This window comes from Cynocephalus volans, chromosome 3, assembly GCF_027409185.1.
Source record: "Cynocephalus volans isolate mCynVol1 chromosome 3, mCynVol1.pri, whole genome shotgun sequence".
NCBI classification, from domain to species: Eukaryota; Metazoa; Chordata; class Mammalia; order Dermoptera; family Cynocephalidae; genus Cynocephalus; species Cynocephalus volans.
The window spans coordinates 71072779-71094066 of record NC_084462.1 but is presented as its reverse complement, the minus strand read 5'-3'; the positions used below and the strand labels follow the sequence as shown (position 1 = coordinate 71094066).

The following is a 21288-nucleotide window of genomic DNA, read 5'->3' as shown; positions in this document are numbered from 1 at the left end:
TTTATTTCTTTGGGGGTCAGAGTGTGGGGGATGTATTAAATTAGCCACTTTGAAAATATTTTAGTGAACTCAGTAAAGGAAACATGAGGCATAAAATACATATTTCTACTACAAGATATCCCTTCTCCAAACATCAAGATTTTGCAAAATATTATTATTTTTATTTTTAATTACATGAGCAATGCATAATATATAATACAATCTTGTTTTGAAAAATTCAAAGCATAAGAAGAATACTTACAGTAAAAAGTAAAATTCTCCCTTCAAAATCCCATTTCAGCCCCAATCTTAGTTCTCTTTCTAGAAGCACACATTGTCATCAGCTTGCTGTGTTTCCTTTCTGCTATGATTCAAATGTTTCCCTCAAAATTTGTGAATTGGAAACAATCTCCATTGTAACAGTGTTGAGGGTGAGAAATCCTATTACCATAACTGAACAGTGGGGCCTTGAAGAGGTGATTAGATTGTGAGGATTGTACCCTTGTGAATGGATTAAGCCATTGATGGTTTAATAAGTGGTAATGGGCATGGTACTGATGATTTTATAAGGACAGCGAGTAAGCAGGTTAGTTCTCTTGCTCAGCTTATTCTCACCATGTAATAACCTGCGTTGCTGTGTAGAGTCATCACCTAGAAAGAAGGCCCTCACCAGACATGTTCCCTGGACTTTGGACTTCCCAACCTCCGAAACTGTAAGAAATAAATTCTATTTCTTTATAAATTATCCAGTTTCAGGTATTCTGTTATAAGCAACAGAAAAAGTACTAATACATGTCTAGAATAATTTCTGATGAATTTGTTGCTATGGGTAAACACCTGCAGGGTCTTTGTCTATTGTGAATGCCAAAGAAAAAACAACAGATGATTTGAACTTTTAACAGAAAATAACTTTTATTTTGGAGTTGTTCAAGCCAGGAGTGAGGCTAGTCTCACAACCCAGACCAAGCTCCCCAAGTAGACAAGGGTTGCAGCTTTTAAGGATCTAGCTATGGGAGCTTACGTATATTTAACAAGGGGCTGAGTTATTTCTATGCATATACAAGTGGGGATGAGCTCACATGTGTAATGTGGTGTCAAGTATGTTACACACGATCCACGTTCTCCTGGGGGTGGAGATTTAGGCATTATAATGAAGGGGGTTGGCTTTATGTTATCGAAAAGTAAAATTAGGGGCAGGGGCAGGGGCAGGGCTAGTGTGCAAACTCCTCAGTCTGGCCCAGACTGGTCAGACTAATTGGGAGTTTGTTCTTGGTGGCTACTGCTGGGAGTCTGTCTCACACAATCAGAATTGTTGAATAAAAGGGAAGGAAGGGAGAAAGACTGATTAGGGAGAGAAAGGAATGAAGGGGATTGCTCTTAACCAAAAGGGAGTGGGGGGTTGGTAGATCTCTAATTCATGTAAATATATAACTGTGCTGTGATTTTACATAAATAGATATATGTATTTTTTGGTACCTTCTTTTTAAATCAACACCATATTTTGGAAATTTTTCTGTTAGTATATAGATCATAGAGTACATAGAGCTAAAACCCATTCTGTTAAACTAGAATTTCACAGTAAGGATATACCATGGCTATTTCATCACTTTCTTTTTGATGGTTCACGAGATTAAAGCGAAAACAGTCTTACCTGACTTATATAACCAAACAAATAAGCAAAAAACAACCCCAACTCTGGTTCTAACAAAGAGACATCTTACTTGAACTTCTCACTTATAGCCCCTCGATCAATTCCCAGACTTGAGTCTGTTATGAATCCAGAGTCTCCCGAGTAAAGGGAAAGCCAGAAACCCTTGAGGAAGAATTCAGTAATAACATCATGAGTATGTACTGTGACTCTTAACTCCCAGCCTTCCCCAAAGGGATCACTGGTCATCTATAAACATGCACTGAGAAAAGGAAAGTCCCAGCCCTCTGGGATTATTGACTGCTGTCTAATTATACTAACTCCTGGAGATTCAGAATGCCACCATAGTTCACTGGTTAGAGTGGTGCTTAGTGTTGAGGTGATCAAAGGACTTTAACCTGAGTCCCCCTTGCAGTAAGTTTGGTGGAACCCTAAAACTCTTCCAGTGCTTATTTCCCCAATTCTTGAGTGTACATTTGAAATAAATATATCTGAAAGAGAAGGTAATGGCAGAATCTTCATATTGGTTTCCTGACCTTTAGAACAAGGGTGATTGTGGTAGAAAAGACTAAATAGAAGCCCACAGAGCTTTATTCCATTCCCCCACCCCCAACCGAAATAGTAAAACAGAAGTAATATCCATTGCTTGGGAACTAGTTAGAGTAATTGTCATCATCAAAGATTTGAAGATACATTTAACCTGCCAGTTTGGTTGGGGATGAAAATTGATGGATCTTGAAGAATGACGGACAGTTATAAACTGTCATACACCCAACTGCAGGTGCTTTTCCAGGTGTGGTCTCCTTTGAGGAGCAAACCAACAGAGGCCCTTGTATGCAGCTGTTGTTTGGACAAATGCTTTTCCCCCCTCATCTGATAACAGGCATTCGTTACATCACAGTTTCTGTGGGTCAGGAGTCTAAGTGTGGTTTAGCTGGGTGCCTCTGGCTCAAGGACTCTCAGGAGACTGCAGTCAAGATGTCAGCTGGGCCATGGTCACTTCTAGGTTTGCCTGGTGAAGATCTATTCCAAGTTCACTCACATGATTGTTGTCAGGCTTCAGGCCCTCACTGCCTCACTGACTGTTGGCCAGAGACATCAGTTTCTCAACATGTGGGTCCCTCCATAGGGCAGCTCACGACATGGCAACTGGCTTACCTTGGAGTAAGAGTGACGGGGTGCCAAAGATGGAAGCCATAGTCTTTGTTATGTGTTAATCTCAGAAGTGATATTCCATCACTTTTGTCATTCTGTTCTATTCATTAGACTCAAGTTACTAGGTCCAGCCCACACTCAAGCTAATATTTAGTGAGTACTTACTATATGCCAAGTCCGTTCACTTGGCTTTCTTCTCATTTAAGTCCCAGGCCTGTCTGAGTTCAGAGGCCCGTGTTCCGCATTTCTGAACTCCGCCGGCAAGCTGTCTGCCAGACCTGCCCACTTAAGCAACCGAGTCAGCCACAGCTGTGTTACTGCTTTGGCTCCATGCTAGGTGCACAGCATGTCTGAAAAGTTTGCAATCTCCCCTGTACTCTACCCTGGAAAGAGAGACATGAGCAATCTCTGCAACCCCCAAAACCCATCAGGAGGCTCTGTCTGCATACTGAACACCCTGCTCTGTTTCCAGAACGTTATTTTGTATTGCGAAAACAGGCTTTACATCATCTGGAATCCAACCCCAATCTATGGTCTCCTGTTCTCCAGTTTCCTAGACGTTTGATATTCAAAACCTGGCATTTTCACTAAAAACACAAAAAAACAAATAAAAATGAACAAAACTTTCCCCCTAAGCAGTAGCTCTTATGAAAGTTCTTTGTCGTTCAACCCTACCATGAATTAAAAAAAAAAAAAATTCCAGCACTTCTCTTATCTTCTGTGTTTGAGATTCTGGTTATCCTTCCCTGAGGAAACTGCTTTAAGAAGACAATGCAGAAAAAAAAAAAAAAAAAAAAAAGCCTAGGGAAGATGGGACCTCAGTAAATATCTTAAAATACTTTACAGTACATGAGCATTTCCCCAAATTAGGAATATGTTATGGGCATCGTTTTAATAGTTGCCACTATTCTAACCAACAAATATAATTTACCTGTTTTAGCCTGTTCAGGCTGCTATAACAAAAATACAATAGCCTGGGTGGTTCAAACAACACACATTTATTTTTCTCACAGTCACAGGTTGGGAAGTCCAAGATCAAGGCAGTGGCAGATTTGATGTCTGGTGGAGGCCTGCTTCCTGATTCACAGACAGCCATTTTCGCTGTGTCCTCAGATGTTGAGAGGGGTGAGGGTGCTCTCTGGGGCCTCTCTTATAAGGGCACTAATCCCATTCATGAGGGCTCCAGCACCATCACCTAATTACTTCCCAAATGCTTCATCTCTTACTCATCACATGCAGGGGTTGGGATTTCAACATATGAATTTTAGGGGGACACAAATATTCAGTTCCATAACATTACCATTCTTTTTATTTGTATTTTGTTTGTCTTTATATTATATAATCTATATATTATATACATATAGATATTTTTGGGACATAAAATTATAAATAAAATTTAAAAATAAGTTATTTTAGGACATAAAATTTTCTCCCCCTGAATTTATATTACATAATTTACATCATGGTATTTATATTATGTTAAGGCTTTTATTACATATTCCAAGTTGCTTTCCAGATAGCTGCAATTGTTTGATTCTAGATTCACCGTAAGTCCAGGCCCCTGTCAATCCATGCTTGAATTACTGGAACAGGCTTCCTAACCTGGCTCCCTGCCTCTAGTGTTGCTTCCCTCCAACCCATTCCTGACGCTGCGGGGAGAGTGAGCTTTCTGAAAAGCAAATCTAATCACAACCTTTCCCAGCTCAAAATCTTGCAGTATCTCCCCACTGCCTTAGACTAAAATCCAAGCCCCTTGCTTCCTGAAGCAGAGATATGACTGTATGTGAGTTTTTAAACATAATCACACAGTAAAATGGATTCTTTTGGGTATACAGTTCTCTGAATTTTAACACATACATAGATTCTTGTGACCACCACCATTATCACCCCCAAAAGTGCCTCATGCTCATGCGTTTATACTCACACCCACCCATCCCTAACCCTGTCTTTTCAAAACTGTCCAAGAAATGGAATGCAATCTTTCTAAAAACGAGACAAAACAAACCCCAAGCCCATTAAGGCGTCCTAATGCCCCTGCCTACACTCCTCCAACAACTGCCTCCCCGCCTCTCCCTCCACCCCCTCCACCCCCGCTAGCCTGAACTATTTCCAGTTTTGGGGGCTCTCCAAGCTTTCCTCTATTTAGACGATCTCCCTGCACTTTGGGGAGGTGGGGGTGGGGATGGGGAGTCTTTCTCTCATTTCCCTTCAAACCTCTTCTGACTCCTTCCTTAACTGAAACAGCGTGAAAGAAACCTCCAGGCAATGGTGAAGATTTTTTTAGACAACAGGCGTTTGGTAAATCCACAGTGCCTAGAGCTTCTGCCATTACAGACATTTCACGCTGTTGTAACTGTAAAGTGATTTGTCAGTACCATCGGACAGTTCCACCAGCTCAGAGACTGTGTTTTAGCCGTAGCTAAATCCCCAGAAGGGGACGGGTCAAGCCCCACCATCCCCAAGTGGCCCGGCGTCAAGAAGTCCTGAGCCACGAAGTCAGAGCGGGCATGCGCACCAGGAAAGGGTGGCAGACGGTCACCCCGCCCCCTGCATGCGGCTCCAGGAGGGGGCGGGCCTTGGCTGCTCGCGCTCCCCTCCCCCACTGCGCTTGCGCACTGCCGACAACCGTTGTGGGGCCTCTCTGGGCCCTGAGGTAGGACTGTCGGCTGCTGACGCCCTCCTCTTTCAGCCCTGAGGTACCCTGCCTGGTGGCCCCAGGACGCTCCCATCGCATGGCGGAGCGCTACGGAAGATGCCCATGAAACCGTTAGTCCTTCTAGTTGCTCTGTTGCTATGGCCTTCGTCAGCGCCGGCGTATCCAAGTGAGTGACCCGCCTGAGGCGGCAGCGACCCAGGGGGCTACGCTGGGGGAACCTCCCGGGTTCCGGCCTCACGAAGTCCGCCCGGCTCTTCCTTTTCCCTGGTCCTACCCTCGTCCCAAACCCCACTGTCCAGGGTCCTGGCCTGGGCGCTGAGCTGTGTTCCTCTCCAGTGGGCCTCGGCACCGAGGCCGCCGGGCAGCCCAGCGAGCACTCGCCAGGGATGCGCCTTCTGGGCAGATGGGGCTGGAGACTTGCCTCATGTTGTCCTCCTCTTCTTTTCCCAGCCACGGGCTGCTTGCCTGATACATCCGGGGTTGGCAAACGGTGGCCAAGTCGGCCTGTTTTTGATGCCAGCTAAGAATGATTTTTACATTATTAAATGCAAATATGAAATATACTCTTTCATGACGGGAAAAAGTAGGACATTCAGTTTTCATTGTTCATAAATAAAGTTTTATTGGAACATAGCCACACTCCTATACGTACTGTCCATGACTGCTTTCCTGCCTTAGAACAGCATAATTAAGTGGTTGCTGAGCACGATGGCCTGCCCAGCCTAAAGTATTTACCATTTGGCCCTTTACAGAACAAGTTTGTCTGACCCCTGTGGTATAACCGGGAGGTCCTGTGGATTGTGGGAAGCAGTCTAGGACGGTCACTGACCTGAGGATGCACTTCCGGAGAGACTCATTGGGTGCAGTGAATTCAAAAGTTTAATTAAGCGGAATTATAACTTCCCAAGGAGCTCTTTTGTCCCTGCTCAATAATTAAAAACCAGTAAGGTCATGCTCAGGGCTGCTAAGACTTTACTATATTAACATCACGTGGACACCTTGAGGTGTTTAAGTCAAGTATCTGGTATCCGTTATCCCAGACAATACTCTGAGGCTTCCTCATCTAGTGTAACTGTAGTTCATTTGGTTTAAAATCAATAAATAAAATTTGACAGATGTGGGGAAAAAAATACTACAATGCATGCGAATTGTGCAGAGCTATATCTGTATTTCAGAATTGTTAGAAGGTCTTAGTTAAAATCAGATTTAAAAAATGAAAATAAAACACAACCTTTAGAATCATGAATAGTAGTGGGAAAAGTTCATGATGAAGTGTCCTAGATAACTAAAGTTAGCCTTTAAATACTAGCATTTCTGATTTTTAGTGTTTTTAATAAAATTTTTTGTAAAATTTTTCTTCCTTGCCTTAAAGGAGCAGAACATAATGAAGATGATGTTATCTCTTCCTGATGTGTGATGGTCATTATTAGTAATACCACTTATTGCATTCTGATGTTTTGTAGATCATTAGTTCATAACAGACTAACACATATGGAGACATTAATTGAAGTGACATTGATACTGTTACACAGTACACTCTGGGGCTGTTGGGTAAGCAGTTTTGGATACTCACTTGACTCGGTGCGATCTCCTGCCTAACCCCGTAATTTCATGGCATGTTCTTTTTGTTTGCACCCTCTTCCCTAAGCTTTCTTAAGGCTTGTAGGAAATGAAAATATAATTCTCACAAAAAGGAATGATTTTGTATTGAGTATATAGATGACATAAGATATAAGTTTTAGTTTTAAATACTTTCCAGTTTTTAAAATCATGCCTCTTTAGTGGATTTCACTTTACAACTTGCTTTATACTTCTTAATGAGAATTCTTTTTGCTTTAAAAAAAATGTACAACTTCTAAAGCAACAGTAACACAATAATTACATATTTAAATAAGATCAACTATTATTAAAATTATATAATTTGCTTTTTATAATTTTAGGTCAATGATTATTTATGGGCCTGAAGCTACAGAATCAAGATTGTGAAATATTATTTTCGGGTTTTTTTTGTAATGCTATGCATTAATTGTTTTTTCCAGGTTATCTCTTTGGATAGAGCAGCAAAAACAGAGTTAATGGTACAGGTTTAGTCTAGGACGACAAAACCTCTTAACTTGCTATTCTAGGTTGGTATTAAAAAGAAGTCTCAATATGTGAGTCATTGACCTCTATCCTTGTTCTAAGGAAGGCCTTTGTCCTAATTACCCACACAAGGTGAGGGAAGTACTAATGTAGCAACCAACAACAATTGTTCATATTTATCACCAAATAAATTCAAAGGAAAAGTATATTTCTTTTATTTCAAGTACCTGTACATTCTAAAGATAAAATTCTGTTTCAGCGCCCAAGGCTATGACACTTGGAAGGGTCTCTCAAACTTTTTAATGGAATGTCATGACATTCATTGATGTTTGAGATAATGAGAAACATGTCATCTAATCGGTGAATGTCCAGAGAATGAAGGAGGACTAGCAGGAAGTTTCATTAACCTGTCTGTTAATGTTTTATGGGGAAAAAATGTTCTGTCTTTTGACCATATTACCCCTTAAATGGATATACTTTAATCTCCTGATAATGTATGTAAATTAAAGTAACAATTTTTCTTATCTGATTAAAATAAACACAAGTATAAAAATAGTTATTTGAAATGTTTTTTTTAGTATCATATTTGTGTCTTTTTAAAAACACAAATATATATAAGAATATAGTTTTGTACAGTTAAATTTTAACTATATTAAAATATTAATATTTTATGAGGCTCAAATGTTCATACCTTGACCAGATGGAGCCACTTGAGCTGCTTTCTCTGTTCTTTTGGTAGGATCCCATATATTTTTATACTTCCTGTTTTCTGACATTAACAGGTTGTTCCAACCCCGCTTTGTATCTTCCCTGCTCTGAATGGAATCAGCTATCCTTCCAAGGAGACATAGTAGAACATGGTATTGGAGACCAAAGTGCTGGGATATATACCAGACTTATGTGGTAGGGTGATATCGTTATTTTGGTCATTTTAGTGACCAGAACTAGAAGAGATATATTAAAAGTCATGAGTTCATTTTGGTTCCAATTAGGTTTTAATATTACTCATAGGATAACTTCCTGACTTTTAACTCTTCACACAAACTAAAATTTTATTTCTTTTTAAAACTATAATTTAATGAGGCTGTTTTGGTTATCTACTGTAGAATAAAATATTGCCCCCCAACTGTATTATACCTCACGATTCTATGGGTTGTCTAGACTCAGCTGGGCAGTAGATGAGGTCACTCATGTAGCTGCATTCAACTGGAAGTTCAACTGGGATGGGAACATCCAAGATGGCCTCTCATTCTCCAGGGTCTTTTTCTCTACATGATTTTTTGTCTCTCTGTAGTCCAGCCCAAGTTTCTTTATGCCATGGCAGCTTGCTTCCAAGAGGGAGCTTTACAACTCCCAATGTGCAAGCTCTTATGAAGCCTATGCTATGTCAGACATATTATTTGCTAATATCCTATAGGCCAAGACAAGTCACATTGAGCAAGCCCATATTCAGTGTGGGAGGACAGTATCCAAGAACATGAATACCTGAATACCAGGAAGTACAAAGTCATAAAGTTATATTTCTTTAACTGAAACACTTGATTAATATAAACATAATAACTTGTTTACCTGTGAGCAAAAATTAAAATTTGAATTAATAATAATAACAACTTATAGGAAAACTGCTAGATGAATAACAACTTATGTTTCCTTTGTGACCATTCTTTGAATATATGTCACTAATGAAGCACAGTTATTACTACTTTGGTTTGAGTTAGAAGTACTTCAGTTCAGTTATTGAAATTCATTTTAATTTGAGGGTGTTAGTGTTTTAACTGGCAGTTCTTACATGGTGACAGCTTTCAGGTATTGCTTCTTACTTGCAGCACTTAACTGCTGTACAGTAAGGGAAGTGTATTCTTTGAGTCCACTTTAAGACATGGATGGCAAGTACTAGAAATTTGTCCTCCAAAGTTATAAACATTTAGCCAAAGTCTGGACCATCTATAAATGATAAATGCTTGGATATATGTGTAAGTTTTATATACACGAGTTCTTTATAGATGATGCCATTCTGTCTTTCACTCTTGTGGTAATAAAAATTCTAGTTACATTTGAATCTTAAAAATTGAGCATCCTTGGTTAATTTTGGGTGCAATCACCAGTTGTCATACCAAGGTTATGAGCCAGTGTCCAAGTAAAAATGTATGAATTCTTAAAGCACAAATACCAGATGTATTAAATTGAACTGTAACATTTTTGTCTTTATGTGAAAGTATTAAAATTCATCTTTTCCTCTTTACTGAGCTACCAGATTTTCCCCAATTATATGCAACATTTTGCTACTACCTTTAACTTATTAGTTATTTATTCTTATATCAAACCACTGAAAGAAAGTGAGCCAAGATGCCGGGCTTTATTAAAGAAAGAAAATCTGCTGGGCTGTGCTCAAAGTAGCAGGCAGCCCAGGGCTGCCCTGGAAAGGGGACAGCACCAGGTGTGGGGGTGGTAGAGCTTATATAGTGCGCCAAGGGCTGACTGATACCATCAAGGAGGGTCATTAGGCTAATGTGGATGGGGTGGAGAACTGTGTCCTTGTGGAAGCAAAAGGGATTTCTGTTTAAGTCAGGAGGCTTCTCATAAAGAGAAGGGGGGAGGGGAGGGGAGGAGGTGGGCAGTGCCATTTTGTACTTAGGCTTGTCTAAAGTGGTGCTGGTTATGTTGCAGATCTATTAACCACGTGTTTAAATTAACAATATTATTTGGTGTTAAATTCTTAGTTTTTTAAAACAAATTGTATTTAAGCACATGATCGGATAGCATCCATTTTATATCAAGAAGTTGGTTTTTTAGAATTCCATTTTGACTTATGTGCTTTTGAGTGTATCTCTTTGTATGGTCTAGGTATTGCATTATATATGTATAATTTTTCACAGTCCATTGGTATCAACATTTTGCCAGTTTGAGTGAAATGTAGAAACCCTACCTCTCTTTATGTCTTTTTACCCTCCCTCATTCATAATATAATTGTCTTAAATATTTTCTTTACATACACTGAGAACCACATCAGGGAGTGTTATAATTTTTGCTTTAACTGTCAAACATGATTTGGAAAACTCAAAAGGGGAAGGAAAGTCTATTGCGTTTACCCATATTTTTGCTCTTTCTGTCATTTTTTCTTCCTTCGCAATGTTCCAGGATTCTTTCTTTTATCATTTCCTTTCTGTCTAGTGAACTTCATTTAGCCATTCTTTTGGGGTAGGTCTTTTGGCAATAACTTCTTTTAATTTTCCTTTATCTGAATGTCTTGATTATTCTCTCATTTCCAAAGGATATTTTCCCTTGATATAGAATTCTGGGTTGGTAGTCCTTTTTTTTGCCAGTTCTTGGAAAATATTCCATCTCCTTCTGACATCCATGGTTTCTGATGGAAATTAAAATTGTCATTCAAATTGTTTTTTACCTATAGAAGAGGTGTCATTTTTCTCTTGCTTCTTTCAATATTTTTTTCTTTGTTTTGGTTTTCAGGAGTCTGACCATGATATGTCTTGGCATGAGTTTCTTTGGGTTTATTCTATTTGAGGTTCACTCAGCTTCTTGAATCTATAAGTTCATGTCTTTTGCCAAATTTGGAAAATTTTCAGCCATTATTTCTTTGAATACTTTTTCAGACTCACCCTCTTTTTTCTCTCCTTCTAAGACTCCAATGACATGACCGTTATATCTTTTTGGTATAGTTTCACAAGTCCCTGTGGTTCTGTTCACTTTTTTTTCCCTACTTTCTCTGTGTTGTTCAGATTGGGTAATTGCTATTGTTCTATCTTCCAGCTCACCGATTCCTTCCTTTGTTCCCTCCATTTTACTGTTTGAGTCTAACCAGTGAGTTTTTTTCATTTCAGTTACTGTGTTTTTCAGTCCTAAAATTTCTACTTGGTTCTTCTTATGTATTTTATGTCTTTGCTGAGACTTTCTATTTTATATTTGTTTCAAGCTTGAAGCATTTTATGTTGACTGCTTTAAAATCTCTGTCAGATAATTCTAACATCTGTGTTGTCTCAGTGTTGGCATCTGTTTGTTTTCCATTCAAATTAAGGTTTCCTGGTTCTTGTTGTGACAAGCAATCTTTGATTTAAACCTGGACATCTTAGGTATTAAGTTATAAGACTCTGGATCTGACACCACTTTCAGCAGGAAAAGAGGGGTATTGCTTTGTTACCACAGAGTGGAAATGTATTGGTGTTTCTGGGTTGCCAGCTTCTCCAGGCCCCAGTGTGGGCTATATGTGGCAAAAAGAAAAGCCAGGGAATTCATTACTGTGTCATTTTTCAGGTCCTGAAGTCCCCACTTGGTCTACCTTCTTCTCACCACCTTTCAGAGTCTTTTTTAGCTTGTTTTATGTATAATGTTCAGGGTTTTAACTACGTTTAGTAGGTGCAACAGTGGGAAAAAGTATGTGTTCTCTATGTTTACAAAGTTTCACTGAAAAGGAATTTTGGAGATAAAGAGAGACTTTATTTGGCAAACACTTTGCAAACTGGGAAGACTTTGCAAATTGGCAGCCTTCAGCCTTCCATACAAAATGAAAGTGCACTTTGCCAGAAGAAAGAGAGGGATTATCTTACATAACAAAAGTTCCTGCTCAGGTTTCCAATTTGATTTATTTATGCAAAAGAAGGATCCAAGCTTGTTCAGTTCTGATGGTTTGGGCCCATAATACAAAAGAGGTATTCTGGCTTGCTGTGTTCTGGCCAGTTAATATTTGAGAGGTTGCAGTCTGTTGATTAAATATGGGTGACAGAGTAGGAGTAAAACTCTCTCACAGCAGTTACTGGTAGCACAGGTAGGGGGAAGGCAGCCAGTAAAAAAACCTCAGAGTACATGTGTAACCTGTAGTCAGCAAATGGCTATTTGACTCCACTCAAAATTTAGACCTGGTTAACCACTCAGGATCTGTCTCACGGAATTGGTTCAGGGTTTACATCTATCTTCTTGGAAATGAAAGTCCAGGTATATTGTTTTAAACCATTTAATTAGGGGCTTTTAGAAGAGAAAATATATTTTACAAGGAAACAAGAATACCTAAGTAAATCATACAAGGAAATTATGTGATGACCTTTTTAAATTTTGGTCTAAATATGTTGAAATTAGGTTTACAATGCTTTTGTCTGTATTATTTTATAGTTTTTGTATAAAGTACTTGTTATTGGAAAGGAGAAAGAAGTCTTAATTGACCCTCAAGGAGATATCTATCACACATCTATCTAAATTATTTAGACAAAATTTTGTCTGAGTAGTAATTTATGAAACTCTACCTAAATAATTTAGAAAGAGAGAATGTAAATAAATTCAAAATTTTGAGGATTTGTCTAAATTTCTCTTTTAACCTTTTATTGACAATTAACTACCATACATCAGTTTATTAGCAACAATCTTTTTAGTTCAGAAGCAGGTTGATGCCGAACTTTAAGTTTTTTCTTTTAAAAGTCTTTAGAGAAATACATATATTATTAACTAAAATTATTTTAGTTTAAAGACTCATAATTAAGAATGTCAGAAAATATTACCATGTTTATGTCAAAACAAAAAACAATTCATGTTAAGTATTTTCAGATAATTATATCACTTAAAAACTATACACAGAACATTTTAATGGAAAAATTCTATTGATCTTTATGACTTTTCAATATTGTTTAGGTTTTATAATAACCATTTTCTAAGACATCAGGTTTATAATACATTTCAGGTGAAATCCCATATTCACACTATGTTTATGTTTTTCAATCGAGTTCTCAAAAAGTTTAACTATAGTAGCTGAAATGCAAAAATTCAAATTCTGCATGGATTTAGGTATACCATATTTACTTTCCTGTTTTGTATTCTGTTATAACTACACAATCACCACACAAATGAAACATAAAAAATAATTTTTAAAAAGTAAAGTTTTTTATAAGCTCTAAATTTTACCAGTAAATGTTCTGAAATTTTAAATTAAAGCATTAAATAAAGAAATACCCAAAGAAGTATTGAAATTACTCAGTTTCATTATAACCTTATATTTTATTACCCTTTGGAGTAAAGATATTATATTTAAAAGTTTCCGTGTTTGGGATTGTATATCTTTTAAAAATTATATTTTTCCCCATTCTTTTACTAAAGAAGAGGTGGGAGTGGTTTAATTTTCACTTTATTCAGCTTAGAAACTATTGCTGCTTTGGCCAAGATTCAAGATAAGGTGTTTATTCCTTTCTTAAGACTTTAGTCTTTGAGGAACTAGGTATGTAACTATATAAGATTTTTTAATGTTAGCATTTTATTACTATTATCACAGTTTATTGTAATTTTTGGCACGCTGTCATTTCTTAGGAGCATAGAAGCTATTTTTGTTTTCCTTTTTCAGTTTAAGGTTTATCTGGGGAAAAATTGTTAGTTAAAACAATTAACTCATAATAGCATTTTAGCTTTTCTGAATTTCCAGAAACAGATAAAGGTGTAGCGTTTTAGGTTTTTACAAAAAAACACATTCATATATTTTCATTCTTTTAAACAGACATTGTAGAAGTAGAAGAAACTGTTTTTTACACCTTTTACCAATTGAAAATTTGTATATGCAATTAAGTATTTTAGTTGGTGCTTAAAAGTGCAATTTTAAGAACTTGAGACTTCCAAATATTTTTAAAACTTGGTTAGTTTACAGTATATTTGCATAGATAACAGCACTAAGTTCTCTTAGGCAGGTTTGCTATACAGTTTCTTTAAAAAATTAAAGACTAAATCAGTAAATTTGCATGTGTTGAAACCATTATTTGTAGCTTAAGATGACTGACTAGATCTAAAAATTATATTAAATTTTTTTTTTTCAATTTACTATATCTTTGGCTATAGAAACCATAGTTTCTTAGCTGCGACAGGGGAACCAAACTACTTCTAACTCTGACAGAAGAAAAAATCAAGTTCTATTTTCAGATCCATAATCTTAAATTTAAGGACTTTTATATTAATTTTCTTAATACAAAGTAATGAAAATTATGGAATAATGAATCTGACAGATAAACTCTTGGTTTATAAATGTCTATAATTAGTTTTACTAGCTAAAATGAAAACACATGTATTGGTAAAATTAAGTTTTTATAAAGTCTAGTTCTTTAAAATTTTTTTGTTTTATCTGTGTGGTAATATCCAGTAACCATACTGCAAAACAAAGTTATAAGAATTGACATTTTAAATGTATAACATACATACAATGAAGTACACACATCACAAGTATACAGTGTAATGAATTTTTATAGTTTAAAACCGTGTGTGACACGCACCCAAATCAAGAAACAAAGTATTACTAGCCTGGACTAGATTACTAACAGGATATTCTAATGTATGCAAATATTTTAAATCTTGCACAGAAATTTGAGCAACTAGAATATTCTAAATTTCTGACACAAAACTGGGTTTATCCAGAAAAAACACATTGTATATGAAAAGTTATTTGTGTAAGTGCACAATGAGTCGTTAGAGTAACTGAATAAAAATCTTGAACATGAACTACTTAAATTTTTCATCCATCTCATGAAGTGTACAGACTTTTCTTATCCTCTAGTATTGTAATGCTATTACCAAGATTAAAACAATCTCAAATTAAAATTAAAGAATTAAAATAGAGAATATGTCAGACAATTGTGTATTTAACAACCAAACAGTTCTAAAATTTACAAATAACTTCAAACAAGATAATCTGACTATTCATTAGTTAGAGTGGAATGTAGTCAAATTATACAAAGGCAGTTGTAATGTTCAATGTTATTATTCAGTCAATATTCTTATTCTAAATTTTAATATTAATAAATTTTTATTTATAGGACCAGTAATTATGCCAGTTTTAATTAAGATTTCTAGCTAAAGTAATAGCTGTATAGCTTATTTTGCACAATGGAATGCAATAATAATTTTGATGAGAGGTTAAAAATTAAGGTAGGTATGCCTTAATGTTAAAACTCAATTGGAAAAGATCAATAAACATTGATGCTTTTATGTATATATCAGTTGATTTTCAACAAGGATGCCAAGACAATTCAGTGGGGAAGAGAATAGTCTTTTCAGCAAGGGGGCTGGCACACTAGGCCAAAGAATAACATTAGACCCTTTCTTCAAACCATGTACAAAATTTAACTCAAACTGGATCATAGATCTAAAATGAGAGCTAAAACCGTAAAACTCTTAGAAGAAAATGTTCATGGCCTTGGATTTGGCAATGGTTTCTTACATGTGACACCAAAAGCACAAGCAAAAAAAGAAAAAGATAAATTGAACTACATCAAAGTTTAAAACTTTTGTTCTCGTTCTGCTGTCTAAATGACAACAATGTCACCCTATAATTCCAGTTTTGATATCCACCTCTAGCCCTCAGATTTTTGTCTCTAATATTGTTTTCTAGTAAAATAAATCAGGACTCCTTGAAAGGATAGCTGATTTCCATGTTTAGGGAGGTAAAGTACAAACTGGAGGGCTAAGGGGGCAGGGGAGGGAGGTAGGCAGCAGTAACTGCCAGAGAGCAAGCAAGGACACTTTAAAAATTCAGAGTTTCCCTCAAAAGGACATAAGAGACAGCTTACAGTGGCTTCAACTGGCTAAGTTGTGACCATTTGAGCATAAAAAATGATAATTGTATAAGACTATAAGAAGCCTATGAGTCCATAATGAAAAAGTGTAAGAACTGCTTTTCAAGTAATTAATACTTACTCGGGTGAATTTTGTTAGAATATTTAAGGATGTTGCTTACATTTAATTTTATTTATATTCTCAAGACAGGCAAAAGTAGAACAGAAAACTAATACAAATCAATACGTAGGAAAAGACCGTACTCTCTTTCTGGAAAATATTTATGGATAGGCTCACTCTTCTTTTGCTGTTCCCCAGAGGCTACCCACCAAAAGGATTCGCATATTAGAAGACAAGCTGTCATATTGTTTCAAAGATTAATGTAGTGTGTCAGGATGCTCCATTTACATTAAGAGGAACCCTCCTAACTGATCCTGATGGTTGCACCACAACAGGGTAAAGAGAACTTGATATGCCAAGTGAATTTAACCTTTTAAATGTGCTTAAAATATGTAGTATTATGTTTTTTTCTTAAATTTATTTTCTTGTTAATGGGTATACCTGCTGTTGCTGGTTGTTACTTTAACTTCTCTTCTTGCCCTATATGTCCTTGAAAGGAATGGTGAGGACAAAAACGTTCCCAAAGGCAAAAGCCGAGGACTTATAGTCCAGGTCTTCTATTTTCCTGGTCAAAAATAATCTTGCTCTGCAAATCCCATTTCCACCACTTAGTCCTTAGAGATGAAATGAGAAAATAATTTGTTTGTGTTGTTTACTGAATTCTTCATATGAAAAATATTGAATGTTCCAGATTCTTGGATTTGTGGCTTCAAGACCAAGAAAATTTAATGATTTAAAATGTGTAAGTGGTATATCTCAGTAAAAAAAAAAAAAAAAAAAAAAAGCTCATCAACTATAATAGTATGTGTAGTATGATTCTAGTTACGTAAACATATATGATCTGGAAGGCTGTTAAAAATGTATAGGATAGAAATACTCCCCAAACTGATCTGCAGATTTAATACAATCACTATTCAAATCCTAGTTTGCTTTTGTTTGAAGAAGTTAACAAGCAGATACTGAAATCACACAGAATTGCAAGGGATGAAGAATAACCAAAACAATCCTGAAAGGGAAGTACAAAGTTTGAGGACTTAGACTTCCTGATTTCAAAACTTACTGTTACAACTGTAGTAATCAAGATAGTGTAGTTCTGGCATGAGAATAGACATAGATTAATGGAATAGAATTCTAAGTCCAAAAGAAACTATTACATTTATGGTCAATTGATTGTTAACACAGATGCCAGGACAATTCAATTGGGGATAGAATAGTCTTTTCAGCAAATGGGGCCGGGACACCAGTCAAAAAAATGAGGTTGGCCCCTTACTTCAAAGCATGAACAAAAATTAACTCAATTTGGACCATAGACAAAAGTTTATGAGCTAAAAACTATAAAACTCTTAGAAGAAAATGTAGGTGTAAGTCTTCAAGACCTTGCATTTACAATGGTTTCTTAAATAGGACACCGAAACATAAGCAACAAAAGAAAAAATAGATAAATTGAAGTACATCAAAATTTAAAACTTTGATGCTGCAAATGATATCATTAGGAAAGGGTAGACAACTCACAGACTAGTAGAAAATAGTGTTAAATCATATGTATATGATAAGGGACTAGTCTCCAGAGTACATAAAAAATTCTTACAACTCAGTAATAGAAAAAAACAATTAAAAAATGGGAAAAGGATCAGAATGGACATTTCTCCATAGAAGATATATAAAATGGGCAATAGACACATGAAAAGATGCTCAATATCATTAGCCATTAGAGAAATACAAGTTAAACTACAATGAGATACCTCTTCACACCCACGAGAATGACTATAATCAAAAGGACAGACAATAACAAGTATTGGGAATGATATGGAGAAACTGGAACCCTCACATTCTGCTGGTGGAATACACCTGCTTTGAGTTTCCTCAAAAGGTTAAACATGGTATTCCATACTGACCATCAATTCCACTCCTTGGTGCAGGCATACCTCGGAGATACTGTTGGTTTAGTTCCAGACCACTGCAATAAAGCAGATATTCCAATAAAGGGCAAATCCCAATAAAGCTAGACACAAATTTTTTGGTTTCCCAGTGCATATAAAAGTTATGTTTATACTATGAAGTAGTCTATTAAGTGTGCCTAGCATTATGTCGAAAAAGTAATTTTTACCTTAGTTAAAAATACTTTATTGCTTAAAAAAAAGTAACTATCATCTGAGGCTTCAGTGAGTCGTAATCTTTTTGCTGGTGGAGGGTCTTGCCTCATTGTTGATGGCTGCTGACTGATCAAGTAGGTGGTTGCTGAAGGCTGGGGTGGCTGTGTCAATTTCCTCAAAAAAGCCAACAATAAAGTTTGCTGCTTTGATTGACTCTTCCTGTCACAAAGATTTCTCTGTGGCATGTGATGCTGTTTGACAGCATTTAACCCACAGTAGAACTTCCTACAAAATTGGAGTCAGTCCTCTCAAACCCTTCCACTCCTTTTCAACCAAATTTATGTAATATTCAACAATGTTCACAGTGTGTTCACCAGGAGTAGTTTCTATCACAAGAAACCACTTTCTTTGCTCATCCATAAGAAGCAACTCCTCATCTGTTTAAAGTTTTATCATGAGATTGCAGCAGTTCAGTCACATCTTCAGGCTCCACTTCTAATTCTATTTCTCTTGCTATTTCCACATCTGCAATTTCTCCATTGATGTCTTGAACCCCTCAAAGTCATCCATGAGGGTTGGAATGAATTTCTTTCAAACTCTTGTTAAGGTTGATATTTTAACTTCGTCCCATGAATCATGAATATTCTTGATGGCATCTAGAATGGTGAATCCTTTCAGAAGGTTTTCAGTTTACTTTGTACAGATCCATTAGAGGGATCACTATGATAACTGCAGACTTACAAAATGTATTTCTTAAATAATAAGACTTGAAAATCAAAACTACTCTTTGATCCATGGGCTGCAGAATGGATGTTAGGTTGGCAGGCATGAAAACATTAATCTTGTACATCTCCATCAAAGCTCTTGGGTGACCATATGCATTGTCAATGAGCAGTAATATTTTTTTCTGAGCAGTAGGTCTCAACAGTGGGTTTAAAATATTCAGTAAACTATGCTGTAAACAGATATGTTGTCCTTCAGTCTTTGTTGTTCCATTTATAGAGCTCAGGCAGAGTAGATTTAGCATAATTCTTAGGGCCCTAGGATTGTTGGAATGGTAAATGAGCATTGGCTTCAACTTAAACAGCTCCATTAGCTCCTAACAAGAGAGAAGCCTGTCCTTTGAAGTTTTGAATCCAGGCATTGTCTCCTCTTCTGTAGCTATGGAAGTCGTAGATGGTATCTTCTTCCAATATAAGGCTGTTGTCTCTATTGAGAATTTGTTGTTTAGTGTACCACCTTCATCAGTTATCTTGCTAGATTTTCTGGATAACTTGCTTCAGCTTCTATACCAGCACATGTTCCTTCATTTTGCACCTTTATGTTATACAGATAGCTTCTTCCCTTAAACCTCATGAACCAACCTCTGCTAGCTTTAAATTTTTCTTCTGCAGCTTCCCCACCTCTCTCGACCTTTCCAGAATTTAAGAGAGTTAGGTCCTTTCTCTGGACTAGCCTTTGGCTTAAGGGAATGTTGTGGCTGTTTTGATGTTTTATCCAAATCACTAAAACTTTCTCCATATCAGCAATAAGGTTGTTTCACTTTCTTATCATTTGTGTGTTCACTGGAGAAGCACCTTTACTTTCCTTGGAGAACTTTTTCTTTGCATACACAATTTGGCTAACTAGCACAAGAGGACTAGCTTTTGGCCTATGTAGGCTTTTGACACATCTCGGCTTTTGACACATGCCTTCTTCACTAACTTTAATCATTTCTAACTTTTGATTTAAAGTGAGAGGTGTGTGACTTTTCCTTTCACTTGAACACTTAGAGGCTATTGTAAGATTATTAATTGGTCTAATTTCAATTTTGTTGTGTCTTAAGAAATAAAGAGGCCTGAGGAGAGGGACAGAGTGGCAGAATGGCTGTTGGGTGGAATAGTCAGAACTATTCTCAATACAACTGGATATGCTTGTATATGCTCAAGAGAAATGAAAACTTAATGTCCATACAAAAACTTGTACGTGAATGTTGCTGGCAGCATCATTTATAATCACTAAAATGTGAGAAAAACCCAAATGTTCATCAACTGATAAATACGTAAATAAAATATGGTATATCCATACAATGGAGTATTATTTGGCTATAAGAAGGAAAAAAGTACTGATACATGCTGTAACATGGATGACCTTAAAATCGTTATGCTAAGTGAAAGAAGCCTGTTAACAAAAGGACACATGATACGATTCCATCTGTATGAAATGTCTAGAAGAGACACATACATAGACATAGGAGATAGATGAGTGGCTGTCTAGGGCTGGGGGGCAGGTGCTATGGGATATGGATTTCATTTTGGGGTGATAGAACTGATTTAACCTTAGATTATGGTGAAGTTTACGCAATTCCATGAATATACTGAAAGCCATTGAATTGTACACTTTGAAACACATGAAAGGTAAATTATGAAGGTATTTTGATATTATTTAAGATTGTAATTTACTTACATTAAAATTATGTTAATGCAATGTTACTTTAGAGATTGATATAATACAATAAAAGAAAAGAAAGTTAATAGAACTTAAGTTTAGTTAAGTTTACGTGATCTAAACTTATATTAAACCATTTAGTAAGGGGCAATTAAAAGAAGTATGGGGGCTGTCTGAAAATTGGAGCTATTTAACTACAATGTTTATGATGTTGTTTTAGATAAACTTCAGACTTAGAAATTTAGAAAAACATGATGAAAGTTGTATCTTTCATTATTAAAAACTGCCCACTTTTCCTGAAATAAGGGAACATGTTTTTTATTACCCAGATTTTCTCCCTGGTAATTATTGGACTGTTAGGGGGGGAAAAAAAAGAGAGAAACACAAAATAGTTTTTAGAATAGCAGATTTATTTTAAACATAACATGAAGCCTAGTTTACCTCTAGTATTCTTCTGTAGAAATTTTTGTACCTGTAATTATTTTCTTAACATAAATTACTGGAGGTACAATTAAGTTACGTACCATTTCACAAGTACTTTTTGACTGTCTACTATGGCTTTATGCACCAGGTAGAACAGAGGATATAATGATCAAAGC

The 21288-nt window shown here is 36.4% G+C and overlaps 1 protein-coding gene across 1 annotated transcript in view; it reads left to right on the top strand.

Moving 5' to 3' along the window:
• Window positions 1-5424: 5424 nt before the first annotated feature.
• Window positions 5425-21288, top strand: part of SPESP1 (sperm equatorial segment protein 1) — a 39224-nt gene continuing 23360 nt past the window's right edge. The window contains exon 1 of the mRNA XM_063091934.1: window positions 5425-5604. Coding sequence (XP_062948004.1) covers window positions 5535-5604 — 70 coding nt within the window. The 5' untranslated portion in view covers window positions 5425-5534. The remainder of the gene's footprint in view (window positions 5605-21288) is intronic.